Source organism: Melitaea cinxia, chromosome 9 (genome assembly GCF_905220565.1).
Source record: "Melitaea cinxia chromosome 9, ilMelCinx1.1, whole genome shotgun sequence".
NCBI classification, from domain to species: Eukaryota; Metazoa; Arthropoda; class Insecta; order Lepidoptera; family Nymphalidae; genus Melitaea; species Melitaea cinxia.
The window spans coordinates 6,312,555-6,337,242 of NC_059402.1; the positions used below are offsets into that span (position 1 = coordinate 6,312,555).

A 24,688-nucleotide genomic window follows, 5' to 3' on the forward strand; every position below is an offset into this window, starting at 1 on the left:
CATAAAAAAATCATTGAATCTTTATTCAATTTCAATTGTTAAATCAACAATCCAACTCAATCAAGAGAACAGTTTTTTGCTAATATTAATGTATCCAAGATATATTTTAATAAAATCTTTTCTTGTTATAAAAACGGCAAAGCAGACAAAATCAGTATCAACTAAAATATTTTTATTTAATGTTTAACTTATAATATAAATTAAATTTTGTAATTAATAATGATTAGTTATTGTCGTTTGTAGTAAAATTGTTATCACTATGTTTTGTTACTTCCTCGTCAGAATCATCACTGGTGTTGGACTGTGAAGATTCATTGGACTTGGAATTATCAATGACTTTTGGTTTTTTTGCTTTTAATCTTGCCTTTTGTTTCTTTTTTAACCTTTTGGCTCTTTTCTTGGCTGTTTTTTCTTCAGCAATTCTTTTATTTTCTTCTATTTTTCTTTGATATTCTTCATCAAGCTTTTCCTGAAAAAAAAAAGTAAAAAAGTTATATTTCTTGTAGAAAATATTTAACTGAATTTAGTATCAGGAAGGAAATTGTTTTATTCCTTATTTTTACCTTTTCACTTTTTTCTTGTATAAATTTTTGTCTAGCATATTCCTTTCTTCTAAGATGTCTATAAACATGGAATTCTCCAGAGCCTGCCCCAGCACTAGATCCCATAACGTTCCTAACAAAGTCTGGTGGAGGAGGCAAAGACTTTTGTTTTGGTCCTTCTGGTATTACCACCGGCTTATCCTAAGCAACAAAACGAGTTACATAAAACTTATACTTAAGTATTGTCAAAAAATGTTATGCTGTATTTACTAACTGGATTTTTCATTAATTTTTCTAGTTTTAATCTTTGAAGATCCGTAGCATTTTTTATAATGATAGGTTTCTTTTCTTCTGCGGACTCTTTTTCACCTTTCTTGCTCATATTGCTATGGCGAGAAAAAACTGATGTGATTGTAAATATTTCAAATTAATCTAGCCTATTTACTTATATAAATAACGGTGCCCACAATGAAAGTTAAATAATTATAGTCTTATAATTTTCAAAAAACAATGGTTGTTGTATTTTTATGTTGTTGTTTTAAAATTTATCCCCAATAGGGAAAGGCAAAGGACTATAATCCATACAGCCTAGTCTGAATTTGTAAGTTTCGTTCTGATATATCAAAAGGCCGGAGCCAAGTCTGAAGTAAAAATGTGGAACGCTTCACGATTTTGCGTGTCATCCTTGCGCAGGGGCCATGCTAATCTTCTCTGTATCGTTCCAATTTTAGTATATGTACTGCCGAAGCGAGTACTGTTGTATTTTTATTTTTGTTTGACAAGTAATGTGTTGTAGGTGCTTTCCACTAAAGGCCCGCAATGCCATCGACCACGATATTGCCGTTCACTTCCACTAACGTAAAAAACGCCACGGGCGTTGTAGGTGAATTTTATAAGTGGAATACATATTTGAGCGATGTCAGGCGTCAGTTATCTGCTCGCAATATGGCGGCATGGTGAAAACATGCAGCTGTGACGTTGCGAGTAAATATTTCGCAAGGATTGGAGTAAAACTTAATTCAACATGGATTCCCGGGAATTTATTGTTGCACTTTTGCCGAAGCGAATGAGAGATAACGTTTACAATTTGACATTGACAGTTATTTTTTTATAATCCACGCCACGTTTCAATGAAAGCAAACTCTGCCCCACCTATATTTTGTCGGCGAAGTGGGCGCGATGTGGTTGAGAATAGTGATGTCATCTATGTGGTCGAGCGATCGCTCGTGATAACCACGGGCCTTAGGTAGAATGATACAATGGGCGTTGCGTTCGTTACAGTCGCTTAGTGGAATGTAACCAAATTAAAGCCATACCACACATGTTTTTTTTATGGACTGCACTTAGTGCATTGCCAATGACGAGCAGGAATTAAGAAAAAGGTTCAAATAATGTGTGTAAGAGGAATTTATGACAGGATTTAGAACAGGATAGGAAAAAACAAAATAATATATTTAATAATGAAAAGGAAAATAAAAAGATAAAAAAATTGTGTTTGCTCGCAAACGAAAAAAAAAACCGACTTCAATTACATCGACGAGTAATACAACGTAGATCGATGAAAACATAGTCAAGTAACTACGCGTTATCAAAGATTACTCAAAAAGTAGTTATCAGATCTCGATAAAACTTATATGCGACCACTTGACAAACATCAGCTTTCGATTAAATTAAAAATTATCAAAATCGGTACACCGAGTAAAAAGTTATTGCGGATTTTCGAGAGTTTCCCTCGATTTTTCTGGATCCCATCATCAGATCCTGGTTTCCTTATCATGGTACCAAACTAGGGATATCCCCTTTCCAACAAAATAAGAATTATCAAAATCGGTACATCCAGTAGTAAGTTATGCGGTATAATACAACGTAGGTCGACGAAAAAAGCGTTAAGTAAAAACGCATTATTAGATATAAATCGAAAAGTAGTTGTTAGATCTCAAATAAATTTAAATGGGACCAATTGGCACACACCACCTTTCGATTAAAAGAAAATTTGTCGAAATCGGTCCACCCGGTTCCAGTTCTGATGTAACATACATTAAAAAAAAAATACAGTCGAATTGAGAACCTCCTCCTTTTTTGGAAGTCGGTTAAAAATGCAAGGGGCCATCGCTTCAAATACCAGAGAAGAACCTACAAGTTGAGTCAACCACCGACCGTTTAGAATGAATACAAAAAGTGGTTGACCCGACCAAGAACACGATGGTCGGCGGTCGATCCCGACCGTGTAGAAGGCCTTTTATAATTATCGCTCTGGGCTACCGCACCTCCGAGCAGTGTTACCGACCCTACTATTTTAACAGTAGATTTGCTGTTTTTACATTGATGTTTTCTGTTTCATTCCTAATTTTTATTGTTTTTCAATTAGTGTTCGGCGTTATCTATTACACTATGTAATTATAATATGTTTTGATGACCACTAAATAATAATACAAAATGATACCAGGATCACGACTCTTGTCGCGATTCGAGGGAAGTTCCCGACCAGTCTTATGTGATTGACATTCATATTTTACACACGGGGAAATCATGTACAAACTTTGTACAAAATTAACTACGTACAAAATTCTCCAAAACCTATTTTTCGGATATTTTAAAACATTTCAAGCATTCACAAATGTTAAACCTTTGTGTGTATTGTGTGAATTGCTGAAGAAACTTTTGTGCTTACTTGCAGCGCCACCGTGTAAAGATTATTTTCTGCTATAAATATTATGAAAACTTAATTACGCATCAAAATATCAAATGCGTAGCAAACGGTTAAATCTGAAATAACTGATTGCTACTCATTTGAAGGCACAAAAATGCCATAAAGAAATTTAACAACAATGTGTATGATTTTAAGAAGGAAAGTCAGTCTGAAAACACTAAAGATGAGGCAATTGAGGATGAAAGTGGAAAATAATGTTACTTTAACAATGTATGTGAGTCCTGATAACTAATAAAAGTAAGTAATTATTTTAATTATACGAGGAAAGTATGAAATCTGCCTTTTTTTACTTTACCTACTGTTTTCTCCTATTTTTTTATTGGTGAGCTGCTGTTTTATAGTTTCTTGGGGTTAGCAGCACAGCCTTCGAGTTTTAACAAAGAGCAACACGGAGGGGAGTAGCCATGTACAGGCGTTCCCCTCTGTCAAGGTATAAGGCCAAATGGCCATATGCATACAATAAAACTAGTTGCAGCCGCACTGATCACTAGACTAAATCTAGTTGCGCGATTGAATCAACGTCCTTCAAAAAATGCCAAATCGTTCTGTTTTTTGTTGCAAAAAATGATCTGCCTCGTCAAATTTACTAAAATATGGCGTTACCTTTCATAGGTAACTATTTTTTAATCACATTATTACTTGTATACTTCTTTTAAACATTTTTTAAACTTAAAAATTACAAATATTATCGGTCGTGTTGACTCGATTTGTTTACCAACACCGGCCGCTCGCCCTCATACAATATGCGGATCGGTCGAGCGACTGATCGGACTCTATTTCCGAGAAGTCACTATCGCCGAGCGATAGTGTTGTTACCGGTTTGTTTGTAGATGGTTATGAGAAGACCTTTTTTTGACACTTCAATAGTCCCTAAACACTTACCAAAAAATAGAAGAAAAACAAACTAAATACAAAACTAAAACTAAATAACTAAATAAAACAGTTCAGTAAAAACACTACACCTGTTCTGAACTATATTTAAAGTAATTTTAATAGTAGCAAGAAAAGACACAACCGCGCGCGTTCAAGTTTCCCGCTCATCCCCATACCTCATGCCACACTTGACAAATTAAAATCGGTTTACAAATTAAAAGCGACTATCGGAGGCGCTGAGCAGGTTCATCAAAGACAATAGTCCGAGGCACCCAGCGGCGTCACCGGCCGCTCGAACTAGGGCCGATATGGGACAAGTATCACCACCGAGACTTCGACCGGCGTCCACACCGCTTCAACACGCGGAAAACGCCCTAATCGAGTTCCTGGGCATAATTAAGGCAAACCGCGAGGTAAGCTTGGCCACCTGCAAAAAGATCATGCAGGCCTACCAGTACGATCACCAAAGATTACTGGAGGTGGAACTCGAAGAAGCCGAAGCAGCCATATACAACAGTGATACCCGACAAATACTCAAGGGCAAGATGTCGGGTAGGTATATGGCCGCATATAACATCACAGCAGGCTTCGTGAGCGCGGTCGAGTCTGAGGGTAATGACGAGGAGTCACAAACCTTTGAAACACCCGAAGGGGACCCGGTGGTGGTAGTGGCGAGATGCACGAAAGTAATGCTGGGTGACCGGATGCTACGGATGGCAAAAACCATCACGGGCAACCGGGCCGAAGCCGGCTTACCGTACGTGACCTGGGAACTACCATCACTGGAGTGGATAAACGGGGTACCAGGATGCGGCAAGACAACCCGAATAGTCAGGGACTTCGATGGGGACACGGAAGTCGTGATTACGACCACAGTCGAGGCGGCTAAAGATCTAAAAGAAAAACTGGTGCACCGCTATGGCAACAAGGTCAAGCAAAGGGTGCGTACTATGGCCTCCGTTCTGGTAAATGGCTTCCGAGAGGGTTCAAAAATCAACCGCCTAACGGTGGACGAAGCCCTCATGAACCATTTCGGAGCCATAGTAATGGCCGCCCGACTATCGGGAGCTGAGAAGGTAGTCCTCATCGGAGACATAAACCAACTGCCGTACATCGACAGGGATAACCTGTTCGAAATGCGGTATTGTAGACCAACCCTTATAACGACTATTTCGTGCGAGTTGTCGTGCACGCATCGTAACCCCAAAGACGTCGCCTTTGCCATCAGTGAGGTTTACAAGTCCGTGTACAGCTCAAGCACAAAGATCCGATCTTTGCGAGTGGAGAGTCTCACAGGCGCGCGCATTCCTGTAGGAAGGGACCGAACCCTGTACCTGGTATTTACGCAAGAGGAGAAGAGATTGCAGACTGACCAGGGATACGGGTCCGGTGAGGGATCGCGCGTCTTAACTGTTCATGAGGCGCAGGGCCAGACCTATGAGGACGTCATCGTCCTCCAGACAAATACAAGGAGGCTCAAGATCCACGACAGCGTTTCGCACGCTGTAGTCGCGGTGACTAGACACACCAACACCTGTGTCTATTACACCGACGACCGTGACGACGCAATTGATCGCTTTGTGGCGAGGGCAGCGGAGATGACGGACAAGAAAATCCTTGAGCATAGTCTCAAGATGGCCATTCACCATAGAGATGCTGCCGTCATTGAGAATGTGCTCAAAATGTTGAAAAATGTAGAGGTGTGAAGACATCATTGTATTGTAAGTATAAATTATGCGTAGATAAAAGTGTAAAGTAAGTAATATAAATAATAAAATTGAATGTAATAGTATAGGAATAGGATAATGTAATTGTAATGATAAGGCTTTATATATTTACTTAATAAGATAGGATTAGTCATATAATATATTAATAAAAATTAAAAAAAAAAATGAAATTTAAATGGATAAAACGATTCCTAACCACAAAAAAAGTACCTAACTACTAACAATAACATAGGTTAAGTGTACATTGTAAGTAGCAAATAAGTGTACATATATTGTAGTTAGAAAATAAGTGTGCATATATTGTAGTTAGCAAATAAGTGTAAATATAATAAAAATAATTAGTATATAAGAATATAAAATAAGCAATATGTAGAATAGTCTTGGTCAGTGGACTCGCGTCGACTTTTAGAAATTTGAAATTTTAAGACTAGTTATTAAGGCTTCTAGATTCTAAGTTGCGGTAAGTACCGATGCATGTTAAAAAATAATAATAACAATATATGGAATAACAAAAGCACGGGCATAATAAGCCTGTGGATATATCACATAATTAAAAAAAAAAAAAAAAAAATTAAAATCGGTGACCACAGAGCATTGATATATTTTATTCTGTAATCATTGCTCAAGGAACTTAGACCATAGCTTCCTTGTCATTGCCACAGTGTTGAGTCGGTCTACCCCAAATTTTGGGCATCCATCCTATTTCTTACTCAGCACTACCTCAAAAATACGTATTATTACAGATAACTCATAAAGTACTCTGATCTGGTTTAAATTTAAATGGGATCAGATGACAAGCACCAGCCATCAATTAAAAAAAGAATCACCAAAATCGGTACAGCCAGTAAAAACTTGAGTAATACCTTGTAAAAAACTCAATTTTTGACGTCGGATAATTAAATTTAGATGTACTTGGTTTAAAAAGAAATTAAATTGGTTAAAATAATAATATTATTCAGTAGAATATTGTGAACTTTTTGTCTATAATTTTATTTATAATAAAGATCGATGTATTATTTTTTGGCTACTTAAATTAATGTTACTAAATCTATAATGAAATTCCAATTCCTAGTTAAATCATCGAAGATATTGTCATAAATATTCATTTCCCATTTTTCCAATTTCCAGCACAAGAACTATTTTCAATAGTATCTAGTCTGTGGGCAACCCTAAAGTCACCTTGCAAAGGTCAAAAGTATATACAGCTCTATAACCGGCAATATCTTGACATCAATTTCAATTTGCAGTTGCAAAGGTTAAAGAAGTCAAATACTTCTGAGTTAATTTTTCTGAATAGGTGAGTAAAACGTTTTAATTAATGATATAGAAATAAAGTAATAGATTTGGCAATCCCAAATTTACAATGAGTAAAGCTCAATCTTTTAATTATGTTCATAAAATATTAGGTAATTGTTAAAAAATAAATGTAAATGAAAATGTATTATATTTTTCATATATTTATTTTATTATGAGTTTAATATTTAGTAAATATTGTTCCATTACTCGCATGCAGGTGAATATTACAAGTAAATAAAAATGCCTATCAAGTCGATCAAAGCCCGTCAAATTTTCGACTCTCGTGGTAATCCCACCGTAGAAGTCGATTTGGTAAGTTGTGCAATACATATAAATAAGTACTACTATTGTTTCATCAACATCTCACTTTATATCTAATGTTTATTCTAAATCAAGGTAACTGAGCTGGGTCTTTTCCGAGCTGCTGTACCATCTGGAGCATCAACTGGAGTACATGAAGCTCTCGAATTGAGGGATAATGTCAAGGGTGAATATCATGGTAAAGGTGTCCTTACTGCTATCAAAAACATTAACTCTATTATTGCTCCAGAATTACTCAAACAGAGCTTTGAAGTAACTCAACAAAAGGAAGTGAGTATATGTTGTTAGTATAAAATTATTATTTTTTTCGTTTGAATTCTTTTATTTTAATATAAAATATTAAGGTAAAATAATATATGATTTGTGGACTAAATTTATCAAATATATATTGTTTTAGATTGATCTATTCATGCTTAATCTTGATGGAACAGAGAACAAATCTAAGCTTGGTGCCAATGCCATTCTTGGTGTTTCCTTAGCTGTGGCCAAGGCTGGAGCCGCCAAGAAGGGTGTTCCTCTGTACAAGCATTTGGCGGACTTGGCTGGCAATAACAACATTGTGTTGCCTGTGCCAGCCTTCAATGTTATCAATGGTGGTTCTCACGCTGGTAACAAGCTTGCCATGCAGGAGTTCATGATCTTACCTACAGGTACTAATAACTTAAAATTTACTTTTATATCATCATAATAAATATAAATGAGGTATACAGATTTTTATACATTTATTTTTTTTTATAGGTGCCTCTTCATTCAGTGAGGCTATGCGTATGGGCTCTGAAGTATACCATCACCTTAAGAAAATAATTAAGGAGAAATTTGGATTGGACTCTACTGCTGTAGGTGATGAGGGTGGCTTTGCTCCTAACATTCAAAACAACAAGGATGCTCTGTTCCTTATTCAAGATGCCATCAAGCAGGCAGGTTACTCTGGCAAGGTAAGATTATGCAAAATATTCTATAGAAGAATTAAACTTGTACCTACTCTCAATACATTGTTTTACGTTTTTTTTTTTGTTTTTGTTTTAGATTGATATTGGTATGGATGTAGCAGCTTCTGAATTCTACAAAAATGGGACCTATGACCTTGACTTTAAGAATCCTAACTCTAACCCAGCTGACTATTTGTCGTCTGAAAAGCTAGCTGAAGTATACTTAGAATTTATCAAGGACTTCCCCATGGTTTCGATTGAAGATCCCTTCGATCAAGATGACTGGTCTGCATGGGCTAGTTTGACTTCCCGCACTCCCATTCAGATTGTGGGAGATGATTTAACAGTATAGACTTTTTTTATTATTATTTTCATAATATTATAATAATGCTTGTTTATTAAATAAATTGCCATTGACAAGATTATCAAATATATGGATTTATTAAATTTATGTAAGATACGCCTGCCCAGCGTGGTGACTATGGGCAAAACACATGAGTTCACGTTATTTTTGGCGTAAACTTGTGGAGGCCTATGTCCAGCAGTGGGCTGTATAGGCTGTAATGATGTAAGACTTGAAAATGTTCTATCAAATCAATATTCATATTTTTGTTATAAATATTAAATTAATAGGCTCATCATGAGAATTTTAAAATAGTAAGACATATTTAAAAAATAGAATAACTTTATTTCTTTTTAGTTTTTATTCAAAGTTATTTTTTGCAGTCGGGTTTTTCGTTTTTTTTTAAATTTATACATAACTTGTTCCTTTTAGGTAACAAACCCGAAACGTATTGCAACTGCTGTTGAGAAGAAGGCCTGCAATTGTCTCTTACTAAAGGTCAATCAGATTGGAAGTGTTACCGAGTCTATTGATGCACATTTGTTGGCTAAACAGAATGGCTGGGGCACTATGGTATCCCACAGGTACGTTATATAGTTTTTACAATAAAAATGTATTTATCTTAAAATAAATACGTCATTTGAACTAGTAAGTAGTTCTTACCATATTAGAAATTATAACTGCTGATATTGTGTCTAAAGGGCAGTAAAAAATTATTGTCTAACATTTATTTGTATAGTAATCATTATCATTTTATATATTTATGATTATACACATGTTTAAAATACCAATTATTTATTAGACAAGAGAGAAAGAAAGAGAAATATATTTATTTGGAACATCACAAACATTTAGAGACTTAGCAACTAAAGTATTTATACAAAAAAAAAAGATAAATAAAAAATTCAAGAATTAAAAAAAATGCATACAATACTAATTTGTAATGAGAAAAAAGAATGTCTGCAATAATGTGTTGTGTCCCAAAAGGGTGTATCGTTCACCTTAAAATTGGGTTTTAGAACCCAACACTTATTTTCAATGATACCCTCTTTATTCATGATAGGCTGTGACAAGTGCTAACTTTTTATATGTATATAAGATAGAAAAGAAAGAGAAATTAAAAAAAAAAAAAAATTATATCGAAGTAGAAGAAGAAGAAGAAATATACTTTATTGTGCATATTACAAGCTAATATAACATACATCTTTAAAAATAAAATTTGCAGAACAATATTATGCACAAAGGCGGTCTTATCGCTAGGTAAGCGATTTCTTCCAGACAACCTTGGGGTAGAGGAGATTTTAAAATAAAAAGAGTAGGGTTATCAAAAGGCAAAACAGAAAATTAAAAACAAAGTAGATCCTACAATCTAATAATACAATACATATATATACACATACATATTTATACACATACATATTTATACACATACATATTTATATCTTAATATATATAAATCTCGTGTCACAATGTTTGTCCGCGATGAACTCTTAAACTACTTAACCGATTTTAATCAAATTTGCACACCGTGTGCAGTTTGATCCAACTTGAAAGATAGGGTATATTTTGTTTTGATATATGTAATTATTATATTTAAGAAAAAAAATAAGGCGATACGAAGTTTGCCAGGTCAGCTAGTGTATATATATATATATATATATATAATATTATAAACATATAAAGAATTAAGTACACAAATAAATACATACCTATTACATTAATTATAAAGTAGATAATAGTTAATCATAAATATAAAATTGAATAATTATCGACAGCACATTTACGAATAACTACGAGTAAACTTACTAACACAGACCAGCTTTTCACTAACAATTTAGGTAAAAATCTTTTAGTAGCTTCTTAAATGATGTAAGAGTTTTAGCCTCCCTAATACTTTTAGGCAAAGCATTCCACAGAATTATTGACTGCATTGTAAAAGAGCAATTGTCGAAAGCAGTATGATGGATAGGTATATACAGCGTAGTTGTATCATTCGAGCGCAGTGCCTTGTCAGATTCACGCACTACAAACTTTTCTCTTAGATACTCTGGGGCCCGGGGACTTTTAAGCACATAGTAAAGCAGCGACAGCAGTCTAGTATTCCGGCGAAAGCGAATTGGCAACCACTTGAGCTTTTTACGAAAATCGGATATGTGATCGTATTTTCGCAAAGAAAATACGAATCTAATAGCTAAATTTTTCGAGTCTCTCAAGTTTTGTCAGTTGTGGTTCAGTAAGGTCAGGATAGCACGCATCGGCATAGTCGAGATAAGACAGGAAAAGAGATTCCGCGAGTGCAATTTTAGTAGAAGTAGTTGGGAATATGAATTAAATAATAATGACTAAATCATGTTTCTTTATACGTAAACAAAAATAATAACAATATATGTATGTGTATGCACATGTGTATATGTATATACGTGTATATGTATATACATCGCACCTTCGGTGCAACAAAGTTACAACAGCTCATTTCTTAATTTTAGTAGGAGAGGACTTTAATATTTTTTTCGCATTTATTTCCTCATTTCTGGATTACTATTTATTATCTTTATAAATTACTTATTATCTTTATAAAATTAATAGTTTATTTTATTTGCTACAGTTTGTTGTTAAAGATCTTATATTGAATTATCAAAAAGTCCTAATAAAAGCCATAACAAAAAAAGTGTCCTAAATTGTGACTTTGTTGCACCGAAGGTGCGATATATTCACACACATACACACATATATATCAAAGTGTAATAATAATAATAGCTATATAATTTTAAAAAATTTTGTTATATTATTTGTAGTTTAAAACTATTTACTTATTAAATTTAGAAAATTACAGAAAAATATTACTAAAGTCTAAATTCTATGAAACTATTCAAATAATTGCTATGTTGTTTAGGGAAAAATGTATTTATTTATTTTTTATTTATTTTATTTATTTATTTTATTTATGAAGAAAACATACAGCTTGTAATTACACATATGATTCTTACAAACTAGAAAATTCATAAGCCAATTAAGTTTTCACTTATTACTTCTGACAAATATTAATTGGGCAAACTTTAAAATTGTACAAAAAATACAAACTTAGTTTTTTATTTATTTATTTTTTAACACAACATTATATACGATACAAGAATTACAGTAACAGTATTTTGTGACAATCAAAGTTCATTTAATTAATTTAATTGCTTGATGACAGTTTTAAATATATTAGGTTTTAAATGAAAAATGTCTAGCATATTATAATTATTATTATACAATCTGCAGGCACACATATCGATTCAAAGCATAATTGGTTCTGCAGAATGGAATAGCAAATGTATAAGTTGGGTTTGATCGCGGATTATATTTAGGACAATGGAAGGATTAATAAATATGGTGAATCAATTTGGTTATTTAAAATCTTATACAGAAAAATGATATCACGGTGTTCACGGCGAACTTCAAGGGCTATTAATGTTCTAGGTGGAGATGTCTTAAACTTATATTTGAGTAGCTTACAGAATTTATCTTGAATACTTTGAAGCATATGCTTATATTTGTCATATTGCGGATTCCATGTAACAGAAGCATATTCTAGATACGATCTTATGAGTGCATTGTATAGAATAATAAAAGTATTGATATCTTTAAAATCAGCTGTTTGGCGAATCAAGAAACCCAACATTTTGTACGCCTTGGCTGTAATTTTCTCAAAATGTGATCAGAAACGCAACTGGCTGTCCAAAAAGACACCCAAATCTCTCACCTCGGTTACTCTATTAAGGATTGAATTATTAATCCTATAGTTATATTGAATAGTTGCTTTCTTCCTACTAAAAGAGATAATGCAGCATTTACTAACATTTAAAAATAGCTTATTGCCCAAACAACACTCATTGAGAGCATTTAAATCCTGTAAATGTATGCAATCCTGAACAGATTTTATTCTGGTAAAAATTTTAGTGTCATCAGCATATAATAAAACGCTAGAGTGACGAAAACATTCCAAAACATCATTTATAAAGATGTTTAATAGAAGACGACCGAGATGCGAGCCCTGAGGCACACCAGACGTAATGTGAACGAAACAAGATGTGAACCCTTTGACAGCAACCGCTTGAGAACGATCCCTTAAGATATGATGACAGCCACCTGAGGAGGTCGCCATATATACCGATGCGCTCTATTTTATAAATTAACAATGAATGGAAAATTTTATCAAAGGCTTTAGAGTAATCAGTATACACGGCGTCGACCTGAAAGCCTTTATTCATAGAGTAAAATTATATCTAAATATTCACATTTTCGGTGGATCTTTTATCAATAAAACCATGTTGCTGAGCGATTAAAAAGGCTCGAATAGCAGGAAATAAACTATCGTAGATGATTTTTTCGAATATCTTGGGCAAGGTTGAAATTTTAGAAATAGCCCTATAATTACAAATATTGTTCCTATCCCCCACTCTTAAAAATGGATTCAACAATAGAACGCTTCCAAATTGGTGGCATTATACCATTGGATAGAAATAAATTAAAAAGAACACTTACAGGATATGCTAGTTCACTACAACATCGCTTCAGAAATACAGGATGTAACCCACCGCCTTTACTTATATCAAGTTGACGCAAGTACCTTAAAACAATACTAGGAGTGAAAACGACAGAGTCAATAATTGCATTGACACCATACAATGATAACGGTGAATCACACACTTCACTCTCAAAGATTGAATGAAAATTTGTGTTGAAAAGATTAGCTATTGACTGGCCATCTGAGGCATATGAGCCCCTAAAATACAAGGTATCCGGGATACCTCCGACAGATTTTTTAGACTTAATAAAGGTCCAAAATAATTTAGGATTACTTTTAATATTCATTTCAGCCCTGGATTCCATTATGATACCATTTATGTAAAATTTTATCTTTTTGGTCTGGGTCTCTGTCGTTGTAGGTCTCCCAGTTGTGAGAGCATGTTAAGCTTGACTAGAAGCAATATTCCCTATGTTGCTCATAGTAAGGAATACACATATCTATCTATACCCTTCTACATAAAGAAAGAGTTTGCCAATGACTACATGCTGAATTAATAAAACAAAATTTTTTTTTTTCTGGTTTAAATCATGCAATCGGCTGGTAGGCCATGAGCAGATGCGGTGTCGGTCTATCATGTGTAGGGTGCAACTCCCATCGAAGTTCAGCCCTCCAGTATGCTACAGCTAATCAGGTTGACCAGCCGTCTTCATCGTCAAACATGTCCCGTCGCTTTTTCAGACGGCGATTACTTTCCGGTATCGTCAGCTGATCCGCAAGTTGATTTGGGTGTTTCTGCAGTCGTGTTTTGTATCTACGACACGAGAAAGCTACTTCCTCTTTGATGGTTGTAATGTGGAGCAGTTCATGAAGTTCCGAGGTTTTGAGGAACCATGGCGCGTTCGACATCTGCCGTATAAAAAAAACAAAAATTAATGATTAAATGTATATTGAGAAACTATTAATGTTATGAAAGAAATCAATTTTTCGCCTAAAAATTATATTATATTTATCTTTTGTAGGTCTGGTGAGACTGAAGATACATTCATAGCTGATTTGGTAGTTGGTCTGTCGACTGGTCAGATCAAGACAGGTGCCCCATGCCGTTCTGAACGTCTTGCTAAATATAACCAGATTTTGCGTATTGAAGAGGAGTTGGGAGCTGCTGCTAAGTATGCTGGCAAAAACTTCCGCAGACCTGTTTAAATATTTACAGAATTCTACTTATTGTAGAGATGTATATTGAAAGTAAATTTTAAAACTTTTGTTTCAAATTGATTTCGATTCTACTTAGAAGACCACTCTATTTATACAATATATATTGTATTGCTCTAGTTACTAAAGTCATAAAGATGTTTGTGTATATTTTATTTAGTGTTTATTAAACATAACAAGTGCTTCTAAAATTATTGCTGTGGCTTTTGAGTAAATGTCAACATTTTTGTGATAGTGTGAGTTTATTTAAGTGAAAGTGAAATTATATGCAATTATTTAATAAACCATTAATATATACCTACTCCAGTTTTTTTTAATTCTTGAAAAAACTTATTTTGTTATACACAAATAGATTCTTAGAGAGAGACAACTGTTTATTGAATTATTGATATCCTATAATATTTAATGAATAGAAAAGAAGAGAAATATATTTATAAAATGATTAATTAACATACAAGTATTAATTTTAAATTAAAACAAAAGTATGTAATAAAAAATATGTATATTTCATTACAAAAATATTTAAAATTGTGCTTAATATATAGTTAAATGATAATAAGAGTAGTAACAGTCATAACAACAGTTGATTGATCGGTATATTAGATATTCATTATATTTCTATATTCTTTTTGATCTTGGAACATTTTAAGAAATACTTGGTACTTCTTGTCATGGTATGATTTTATGGCCAGATTAGGCATAACAACATCTGCCAAACCACCCATACTTTGCAGAGCAGCCTCAACATTATTAAAATAAGTTGAAGCACAGGCCCCAAGTACAGCTGCACCAACTAAAACAGATTCTTTCTCGTGTGGTTTTAATACAGGTATTCCAACTGAATCAGTTAGTGTCTCAACAAATAATGGATCTTTCGTAATTCCACCACATATAAGCAAAGATTTAAATGGTGTGTAACCTGCCTGTACTAATGCATCTATTATATGTCTTGTGCCATACTGCAAAGAAAAACTTATATAATAATTATATTATCCTGTTCAAAATCTGGACTTGCCACTGGAGACTGGAGCTAAATAATATTGCATTCAAGCAGTGAGTGAGGTGACCAGAGTTCCTTGCGGGTAGGATTGACAACAGGTTTGTGATGCTTCTGTTGTTTCAGGCGTCTATAAGCTACAGTAATCATTTACCATCAGGTGTGCCATACACTTGTTTGATGACCTGGTTGTATAAAAAAAAATGACATAAAAAAGGTAATTTACTGTGACATATTTAAATATATCTAAAATTGGGTTTTTTTATTTGTAAATTTGATTCATAAGTATCATTCTGTTAAATTTGTCTCGTGTTTAATTTTTAGTTGAATTATTTCCGTACCGAAAGGGCCTGTATTGTTGCAAGGTAGAGCAGAGCCAGATTTTCTTCACTAATATTAAGTGTTAGACCAATAATCATGCCTTTCATGGTAGGATCAGCTAATGGTGAACGATTACCGTGGAAATCTGGCCAAAGATGAAAATCTTTTGTAAGCAAGCTTACATGTTCTAGGCCTTGGCTATTAGCCATTTTTGTTAATAGTCCTCTCAAATATGTTCTTACTCTGAAAAGAATCAATGACCGACATTAATAAATGAAACTGATAAAATAGAAATATAACAGAAAATAAAATATTGTTTTCAATAAAAAATACTTACTCTCCTGTACTATTTTTTAATAGTTTGGCACCCGCTGGATGGCTCTCAATTACGTAATCTAATAACATGCCTGATGCGCTCTGCCCTGCCTCGTTTAACCACATGTTAGGTACCATTGCACTGAAATAAGGACCCCAGACCCCTTTGACCAGTATGGGTTTTTCATTAACAGCCATATGACAAGTAGATGTGCCACAAATTAGCCCTAGTCTACTTGACTTGGTATCATCAATACCAAGACTCTTGGCTCCTATCATTCCCAAACCACCTGCATGTGCATCGATAATTGATGTAGCTACTGGTGTACCTGGTAATAAATTAAGTTCTTTAGCAACATCAGCAGTAAGACCTCCACAATACTCTCCCGGCATTAAAACCTTATTGCCAATTTTTTTAAAATCTTCGCTAGATAGATCCGCAAGACCTATTTCCTCCAAAAAATTTATGTTCCAACCTTTTTTCCCATCAGTTGAACATTCATAATTCCATTTGCATACCAATGAACACAAGGAGCGACTCATTGATCCAGTAGCCTTCCAAGTAAGAAAATCGGGTAGATCAAAGAAATATCCATAATCAGGCCAATCATTTGGCAAATTTTTCTTCAGCCAAAGAAGTTTTGGCATTTCCATTTCTAAACTAACTTTACCACCTACATATTTGAGGATTTCATGTTTAGTTTTATTTATTAGGTCAGCTTCAGCTTGTGCGCGGTGGTCCATCCACATGATTATGTTCTGTTCATTGTTTTTAGAATCACTAACTGATTTTGGATTCCCATTCTTATCCAAAGCCACAAGTGAACATGTTGCATCAAATCCTATTCCTTTCACGTTTGCAGAATCAACATTTTGAACTACAGCCTGGAGTTTTAAACAATATTGTTAATTTTTCTCGTTAAATTTTGAGACACGTTTTTTTTATGTAAAAATAATAAATAATTTACCTTAATAACATGCGCACAACAGTCCCACACGTCGTTTGAAGACTGTTCATAGAAATCAGGTTTTGGTTTCCATGTTTGCAAATTCTTTACTGATGTCTTTATTATGTGGCCTATTTCATCCACCAGAGCTGCTCTTACACTGCCAGAACCCACGTCTACTCCTATAAAGTATATTTTACTCATTGCTCTAACAAACTTCACAAAATTTTCTGTCCTACAATAAAGGGAATAAACACATTCATTATTTGTTCGCTAATGTTTTCGATACAAACAACAAAAAGATTTTGAATTTTAAAACTAATTTATTTGGGTATTTTATTTTTGATCCCATAAATTAAAAAATTAAAACTCGGCATTTGTTTGATTATTATATTAAGCTTTTTACGTACCTTTATGGAATATTTATGTTCTATAACTAACTAAGCATAACAAACAATATATGTGCTTGGAATTATCTTTAATAGCAAGATAAAATAAACGAGTGGTAATTTGAGGACCTTGAAATATTCAGATAAAAGATATTAGTTAACCTTATTAATCTTGTTTCTTGAATTTTGTTTAACTAAATGTTCAAATATTTAGTGTTTTCGCCAACTTAATACAGAAATAAAATAATAAAACAGAATTGTTGCAGCATTTACACACTATATAATATGCAACAGAGTTGGTGTGTAATTTTATAATTTTTTTTAAATAATCGCGGCAACGTTCGCCAAACGTGGATATGACTAATGTATGACTGGTGAAACAGGCAGCAGGCTATACAAGATAAAATATTAAAAAGTGTTCAATATTTTAAATACAGGACAATATAGGCAACGGCAAGGCATTATACCCAATAACAGAATAACTTATAAACTTAATTTGTATTTCCTGAAAACATTTACCATAGAGGAACTCATATTATAAAGCGAAAGTTAGTATGTATGGATGTATGGGTGTATAAATGTTTGTTCCTCTTTCACGTAAAAACTACCGAATGGATTTTAATGAAAGTTTACAATAATATAGCTTATACATTAGAATAACACATAGGCTATAATTTTTAAGGATAGTAAGTGAATTGTCCAAAATATAACAATAATTGTCAAGTTAGTTGGAAAAAAATCTGCGAGCTATTCTGGCATGCACTGCAAAACTGTTGAGTTTATACATGGTTTAAACGTATAAGTATAATGTATAAGAGAAATGTTTATTGTAATTAGTCCTACAAAAAAGCCCGAGCATATATCTATCTTTTATGAGTAAGCCATTATCGCAAAAACAATAAAAATTGATAATATGTTTCCAATGCACATTTGGTAGAAAAAAATTGATTTTTATGTCGCAGAACAAATTTTGCTGAATTTTGGTATAAATATAGATATTAAGCAGATCTCTTCTCGAAGTACTCACTAATCCTGCGCAGACGAAGTAGAGATTTCAATTTTCAACAAACAAAAATCCTACCGGCTTTTTTAAAAGCTGATATTTTGATGTGATAATTTTCGATTGAATACGAGGGTGCTTTTTTAACCGACTTCAAAAAAGGAGGAGGTTACTCAATTCGATCGTATATATATAGTTTTTTATGTATGTTCGGGGATAAATTCGTCGTTTATGAACCGATTTTGATATTTCTAATTTTGTTGGAAAGGAGATATCCCTGGTGTGGTACCATGATAAGGAAACCAGGACCTGATGATGGGATCCCAGAGAAATTGAGGGAAACTCTCAAAAATCCGCAATACTTTTTACTGGGTGTAACGATTTTGATGATTTTTAATTTAATCGAAAGCTGATGTTTATCATGTCAAATTTAAATTTCATCGAGATCTGATTACTTTTAGAGTAATCTTTGATAATGCGTATTTACTTGACTATTTTTTCGTCTACCTGCGTTGTATTACTTGTCGATGAAATGAAATGAAAACATTTATTTCGTCATAAGATGATATACGCATATAACGAAAGTCAAAATAATGTTATTTACAAAAATAATAATTTAAATGAATTTAAAAAAAAAACTCGACAATAATAAAAGAAAGTTAAGGTAGCAAACAAATCAAGCAATAAAATAAACATTTATATCTTAACATTTGGTACATTACAAACTTAGATAATATAGCTAGTGTTATGTGTAACCTTAACTTAGTAAAAATAATCAAAATATTAAGTTAATTTAAATTTCTAATGTCTCGGTAGACATTACTCCCTATTATGTCCCCGGCTTTATTAAATATTACAATAAATAAGATAAACTAATGTCCCCAGTGTAGGCCGAGAGAAAAAAAAGCCGGAGAAAAAAAACTCTCGGTACTCTTTTAAAAATTTAAAGTCATATATACAAGACAAAAAGTAACAGTATGACCATGAAATGATCAGGAGAAACACGAGACAGCCAATCGTGTGTGTCGAAACCACCACATATCACCTGCTTACAATATTTTAACTATATCTATTTACAGATTGAGATCAAAGACATAGCCTGGTCGAGCATTATTCAATCCCATGCCTTTTCATCATTAAGATATTCATTGACGTCATAATAAGCTACATAAAGTTCACTTAATAATTTTTTTTCTTCAGTAAAGGCAGAAATTGAAGCGCTGACGTCGATTGTTTTTCGTTTGCCTGCAAACACAATTATTTATTCGATATTGACGTTAAAATAAGATGAAAAAATAAATATTTTAAATCAAAAAAATTACAGTGTTGTTGTAACACAGAAAGGTACGCTTTCACCAAATTTCGTATAAAAATAAATTATCTTGTAAAAGAAAAATAAAAACCTAAAATCTTTGTTTTTTGAATTTTTCTGAATTTTGAGGTTATGTAAAAAAAGTGCCACTTTGCCATTACACTTTTTTCCATAGGACATGTAGTTTAGCAGAAAATCGAGATAAACCGTTTTTTTTTACCCTTAACTCCCCCCCCCCCCCTGCTACTTCTCAACCTCAGATCGTCCGTAATTTATTTTTCCTTTCATTTTCGTTGTATTTCGACTACTCTTTCTTTTACAATGGGTTTCATCCTACCATAATTTTTTTTCGTTTCAAACGCTAAAAGCACTTGTCTAGTATTAAATATAATACCTATTATGTGTAACAAATGATCGTTAATAAAAATTCTGATTGTAATATAATTCTGATTGTAGCTACGGTTACTGAGACTTAGTTTAGCAATTTCATTATATCTAATGGATGACATTATTCGAACTAGGCAGTTTGCATGACATGGTGTTTTAAACTAAACTGCTAGATCTTTTTTTCTTTTACTTACATATTCATTGAAAAAATTGCCTGTTCAGCCTTAGGCTCAAGTGTAGCCTTTGCCTTTCTATAAAAAAGTGTTCAAAAGTCAGTTATCCTTATCAACTACCATAGATTATACACTTATATACTGGTATAGATACGCCACTCAGAAATTAAAATTGATGTATCACGACCTCCCCCACCAACAGATGGCGTGCACATACAATTTTATTTCTACAATAATACTACAGATGGCGCTGTTTATTTCTTTTTTTTTACCAGAATGATTATTATTCAAATAATATACTGTAAGTACTTTTCACACTTTTTCCACTTATTTATTAATACAAACAGTTCGTATTAATAAATTGGTGGAAATAGTGTGAAAAGTATTTTATATTTATCATTAATTTTAATCAAAAAGTAACAAGTATGTACATTAAGAATATTTTCTATTTTTTTTTTTTTTTTTTGTGTTAAGTATTAAAAATTCTAATTTACCTAATATTAACAGAAAATCGAGGGTTTAAAAATAAAACACCACTACCATGTAGAATTTATAAAACTGTTGTTTATTTTCATCTTTTATTATAATAATCGGATGCTTGTTTTTTAATATGATCATTCCTATCAAAATTTCAAAATTTTCATTAGTTTAACTTCTCTGTATGAGGATATTCCCATTTGGGAAAGCGATGTAAGGGTCCTGAAAAATTTTAATATTCTTAAAATATTGCTTTATACATAAAAGTGATACTAAAGAGACATAATAATGAATTCTAAATGCAATGAAAGGAATAAAAAGAGTTAATTATTACTTCTATTTTATTAAGGGTGTGATTTAAACAGTTTGCAAAGTATTTGTATCATTGTTAGCAAAAAAATATTACTGATTAGCTAGTATAATTGGGCAGCAACATATAGTCAGCAAATATTTCTAAATCCGTCTGCAATTTGTATTGCCTGTGAACAGTTATAGTATTTTTTTTTTGCGGCTGGATACATGTAAAAGCAGCAATGAGTGACCCATGGGCTGGTAATATAAGCCTTTAAGATAATTATGCCTACTGAAATAGTATACCAAAAAATACATAAACAATAACTGCAAAATCAAATTAGAAAAACAAAAATTCGAAAGAAAGAAATCCCTATTTAGTAATATTGGGATAGTGTCATATATATAGCTTTATTTTTATATAACTATATATGTAGCTTTATTTTTAATCCAAATAATTATTTTGCAGATACATGATAAGACAAGCTGCCTGCTTACGTTTAAATTACTATTATTATGATTTTATAAAGGACAAATTTGGTAGCCTGATTTTATTATTACTGAAAAAATCCTTGTATGCTTGCCAAATGATTTATAGGCCGTTTTTCTTGCTAACCAAATTTTAAAATGCCATACAAATTAATTACTTCTTTTATAAAAAATTTTACTAAGTCGAATAGAGAAGAAAAGAGTAATCTTGGTTATAATACTTAATGTCTAAATACTGCTTTGAAACGTTTCTTTAAATAATTTGAATACTCACCATCAATATCACATTTGAAATAACATTTTAATTCGGCTGATTTTGGCATTTTAAAATACTTAATCAAATTGCAAAAATTTTAATCCGTGTAATAAAGAGCAAAGTTATCAGTCATGCAATCAGTCCGGGGTCCAAGTTACAAGCCAGATGATGTCGTAACACGTAGAAGATCAAAAAGTCCGTAAACAAGCCAAAACGTAGGGAATAACACAATAAAATTAAAATCACAGCGAACACTGAACAAACACAAAAAAAAAACAGTGATTCAAAATTCAAATATGGCCGACTAATAGGCATGTCGATTTGAAATCGATTAATCGAAAAATCGATTCCTTATTTTTAAACAATATATTGTCCCAAATCGATTCCGTGAATCGATATTTCACCCTTGAAAATCGACATTAGATTTTTTCTGTTTTGGTAAAAACTATAAAATTATTTACAATTAGATGAATGTACTCGTGATTCTCTACTTATCACCATGTTTGCCCAATAGCCGTGATGTATCACGGTCTTATATACAGGTCAGGAAACTAAGCCCAATTTCAATGGTGAGAGATTAGTACGATAATGTCATAACTTTTCGTTCGCGTCATCGCCGCTGTACGTCACTGCTATGTTTGTGTGCAGTCACGTAGTGCGGTTGTGTCGCTAGATTTTAATTGGTTAAATTGATTGACATTTTATTGTAATTAGTTATATTATTTTAAAACATAAATGCGTGATATCTGATGTGTGGCAGAAAAAGAGACAAAATGCTATCATGTCTTATTTGCACGGCACACCCAGCGTACGTCATGCCTCTGTTGGCTGTAAAGCATTAAGCGGACGTATTCCTACTACTGTAGTTACCCGACCTGTGCATAAAAACGTGATGAGTATCGAAGGACCATCTGTTCCTTGTGCGCGTCTTTTTTCAATTGCTGGCAATATCGCAAGTGATGAGCGTAACCGCTTGGACCCCAGTAAACTTGACGGACTGTTGTTTTTCAAAAGCTTAGATGTTACGCATTGTGAACCAAAAGCTATGTTGTTTATTTAACCGCCTTTAAAAAAGGAGGAGGTTACTCAATTCGGGGATAATTTCGTCGTTTATGAACCGATTTTGGTAATTCTTTTTTTTTTTTTTTGTTGGAAAGGAGATATTCCTGGTGTGGTACTATAATAAGGAAACCAGGATCTGATGATAGAATCCCAGAGAAATCGAAGGAAACTCAAAAATCCAAATAACTTTTTACTGGGTGTACCGATTTTGATGATTTTTAATTTAATCGAAAGCCACTGTTTATCATGTGGTCACATTTACATTTCATCGAGATCTGGTTACAACTTTTGGACTAATCTTTGATGATGCGTATTTACTTGACTATTTTTTCGTCTACCTTCGTTGTATTATTTGTCGATAAAATTGAAGCCGGTTTTTTATGGTAATAAAAATAATTGTTATCATCGAATTCTCTGAACTAAAAATTCCTGATTTTACTGATAAGATAGCCCAGAAATTGTTTCTTATGGTATCTTTCTTGTTTTTCGTAAGGTGGATTTATATTTACAATTGTAAATACAAACTTGAAAAAAAAAACCAATATTTTAGAAATCGATCTTTTAGACCTCAATTTTTTTATGAATCGATTCATCAGGTAGCGTTTCGAAATCGATTTAAAAATCGATCTCTTTTGGAAAGAATCGATATGCCTACCGACTAACGCACGATGGGCCTCAATAATATTGCCACGGCAAAAAATATTGGAGATAAATTAAAATATACTTATAGTTTGTAATATATTTTGTTATACCTATGAATTGTACAAAACATGTTTGATTGATTATTTAAATTTAAATTAATTATATTTGCAAAAATTCTAGACTTTACTGCTGCTACTGCCATCTATTTTTGGCACCTTAATCTATCACCCCGAACTCACCCTCCTCCTCTAAGAGATGGCGTTAGTTTGTATGAATATTTTTGAATTACGATATTGTATGAGAGTTTCACACCCCTGATCAACTACTGTCAAGTGTCAACTATATCAAAAATAATTCTTTTACTTTACACTTATCTGAAATCAATTTTAATAAATTATGGTGCGAATTACATCAGTTTTATCTAGGGTTCCGGTAATTAAATTTCGGAAAGGCTTAGGGTCATCTCATGCTCCCTCGGCTACCACCGCTTCCGCGACTGCTAGTGCAACAGCAGCGCAACCAGTAATAATGCTTTCTTTTTAAACTCAATTTATAATTATTTGTGATTTTTTCCTATCTTATTTAAATTCAAAAATTTAATACGTAATGGATAAACATCCATCTTAGGTGTTATATCGATTAAATGAAGTATTTCTCTCTTACGCAAACATCGTCACCTCGACCTATTGTTAGCAACTTATCAAGATTAAATCTTTCGATACTCATTGAGATATTTTTTTGGCTAGGCCTTAGATTAAGTTCCATCAAATAGGAGCAAATTTTGAGCTTAGATAATTCGACAGTTCTTAATCTAAAGCCTTACCAATTTATTTTTCTTGTTTTGAGTAGAAAAATTTAAAAGATCTGTTAAAATAAGAAAATTGAATAGTACTTATATTTATTACAGTCGGCTCAAGCTCAACCTGCTGCTGCAATGAGCAGTGCACCAATTTCTGACATAGACCTACCGCTGCGCTACAGAAGACGACCACTGTCTCAGGAAGAGATTGACTACATCAACGGCGGAGGAGTTGTTTAGTGCTTCCATTTATTGTTTGTAGATAGTATTTCTTTGTTTATTAATGTAATTATAGTTGTTGAAGGTATTTAATCTTTATTTTGTGTGATTTATTTCATTTTTGCATTTAAAGTTTTACTTTAGTT

At 33.0% G+C, this 24,688-nt stretch overlaps 4 protein-coding genes and 1 non-coding gene across 5 annotated transcripts; 2 read left to right on the top strand and 3 right to left on the bottom strand.

Annotated features, from left to right (window-relative positions):
• Positions 1 to 155: 155 nt before the first annotated feature.
• On the bottom strand, positions 156 to 1,027 carry LOC123656502 (PRKR-interacting protein 1 homolog). The gene is made up of 3 exons (XM_045592174.1): positions 817 to 1,027; positions 564 to 743; positions 156 to 469 (listed from the first exon to the last, which is right to left on the bottom strand). The coding sequence occupies exons 1-3, from the start codon at positions 922 to 924 to the stop codon at positions 224 to 226; spliced, it is 534 nt and encodes a 177-aa protein (XP_045448130.1). The 5' UTR covers positions 925 to 1,027; the 3' UTR covers positions 156 to 223.
• A 163-nt stretch (positions 1,028 to 1,190) lies between these two features.
• On the bottom strand, positions 1,191 to 1,297 carry LOC123656791. The gene has a single exon (XR_006743599.1). It is a non-coding gene; the product is annotated as a U6 spliceosomal RNA (small nuclear RNA).
• Positions 1,298 to 7,069: 5,772 nt separating this feature from the next.
• Positions 7,070 to 14,767, top strand: LOC123656716 (enolase). The gene is made up of 8 exons (XM_045592374.1): positions 7,070 to 7,149; positions 7,366 to 7,460; positions 7,545 to 7,739; positions 7,867 to 8,119; positions 8,208 to 8,404; positions 8,496 to 8,744; positions 9,174 to 9,325; positions 14,274 to 14,767. The coding sequence occupies exons 2-8, from the start codon at positions 7,389 to 7,391 to the stop codon at positions 14,455 to 14,457; spliced, it is 1,302 nt and encodes a 433-aa protein (XP_045448330.1). The 5' UTR covers positions 7,070 to 7,149; positions 7,366 to 7,388; the 3' UTR covers positions 14,458 to 14,767.
• A 184-nt stretch (positions 14,768 to 14,951) lies between these two features.
• On the bottom strand, positions 14,952 to 17,250 carry LOC123656715 (FGGY carbohydrate kinase domain-containing protein). The gene is made up of 4 exons (XM_045592373.1): positions 17,068 to 17,250; positions 16,122 to 16,984; positions 15,805 to 16,027; positions 14,952 to 15,425 (listed from the first exon to the last, which is right to left on the bottom strand). Exons 1-4 carry the CDS (start codon positions 17,248 to 17,250, stop codon positions 15,066 to 15,068), a joined length of 1,629 nt encoding a protein of 542 aa, XP_045448329.1. The 3' UTR covers positions 14,952 to 15,065.
• A 6,581-nt stretch (positions 17,251 to 23,831) lies between these two features.
• LOC123656718 (28S ribosomal protein S36, mitochondrial) lies at positions 23,832 to 24,630 on the top strand. The gene is made up of 2 exons (XM_045592378.1): positions 23,832 to 24,046; positions 24,432 to 24,630. Exons 1-2 carry the CDS (start codon positions 23,921 to 23,923, stop codon positions 24,561 to 24,563), a joined length of 258 nt encoding a protein of 85 aa, XP_045448334.1. The 5' UTR covers positions 23,832 to 23,920; the 3' UTR covers positions 24,564 to 24,630.
• The last annotated feature ends 58 nt before the right edge of the window (positions 24,631 to 24,688 follow it).

Coding starts and splice junctions, on each gene's coding strand:
- LOC123656502 (XM_045592174.1), bottom strand. CDS start 924: ATGAGCAAGAAAGGTGAAAAAGAGTCCGCAGAAGAAAAGAAACCTATC. Junction 744..816: donor AAAAATTAATGAAAAATCCA/GTTAGTAAATAC, acceptor TTTGTTGCTTAG/GATAAGCCGGTGGTAATACC. Junction 470..563: donor TACAAGAAAAAAGTGAAAAG/GTAAAAATAAGG, acceptor TTTTTTTTTCAG/GAAAAGCTTGATGAAGAATA.
- LOC123656716 (XM_045592374.1), top strand. CDS start 7,389: ATGCCTATCAAGTCGATCAAAGCCCGTCAAATTTTCGACTCTCGTGGT. Junction 7,461..7,544: donor CCACCGTAGAAGTCGATTTG/GTAAGTTGTGCA, acceptor TTCTAAATCAAG/GTAACTGAGCTGGGTCTTTT. Junction 7,740..7,866: donor AAGTAACTCAACAAAAGGAA/GTGAGTATATGT, acceptor ATATTGTTTTAG/ATTGATCTATTCATGCTTAA.
- LOC123656715 (XM_045592373.1), bottom strand. CDS start 17,250: ATGAGTAAAATATACTTTATAGGAGTAGACGTGGGTTCTGGCAGTGTA. Junction 16,985..17,067: donor GTTGTGCGCATGTTATTAAG/GTAAATTATTTA, acceptor TTAAAACTCCAG/GCTGTAGTTCAAAATGTTGA. Junction 15,426..15,804: donor CAACAATACAGGCCCTTTCG/GTACGGAAATAA, acceptor TTTTCTTTGCAG/TATGGCACAAGACATATAAT.
- LOC123656718 (XM_045592378.1), top strand. CDS start 23,921: ATGGTGCGAATTACATCAGTTTTATCTAGGGTTCCGGTAATTAAATTT. Junction 24,047..24,431: donor GTGCAACAGCAGCGCAACCA/GTAATAATGCTT, acceptor TATTTATTACAG/TCGGCTCAAGCTCAACCTGC.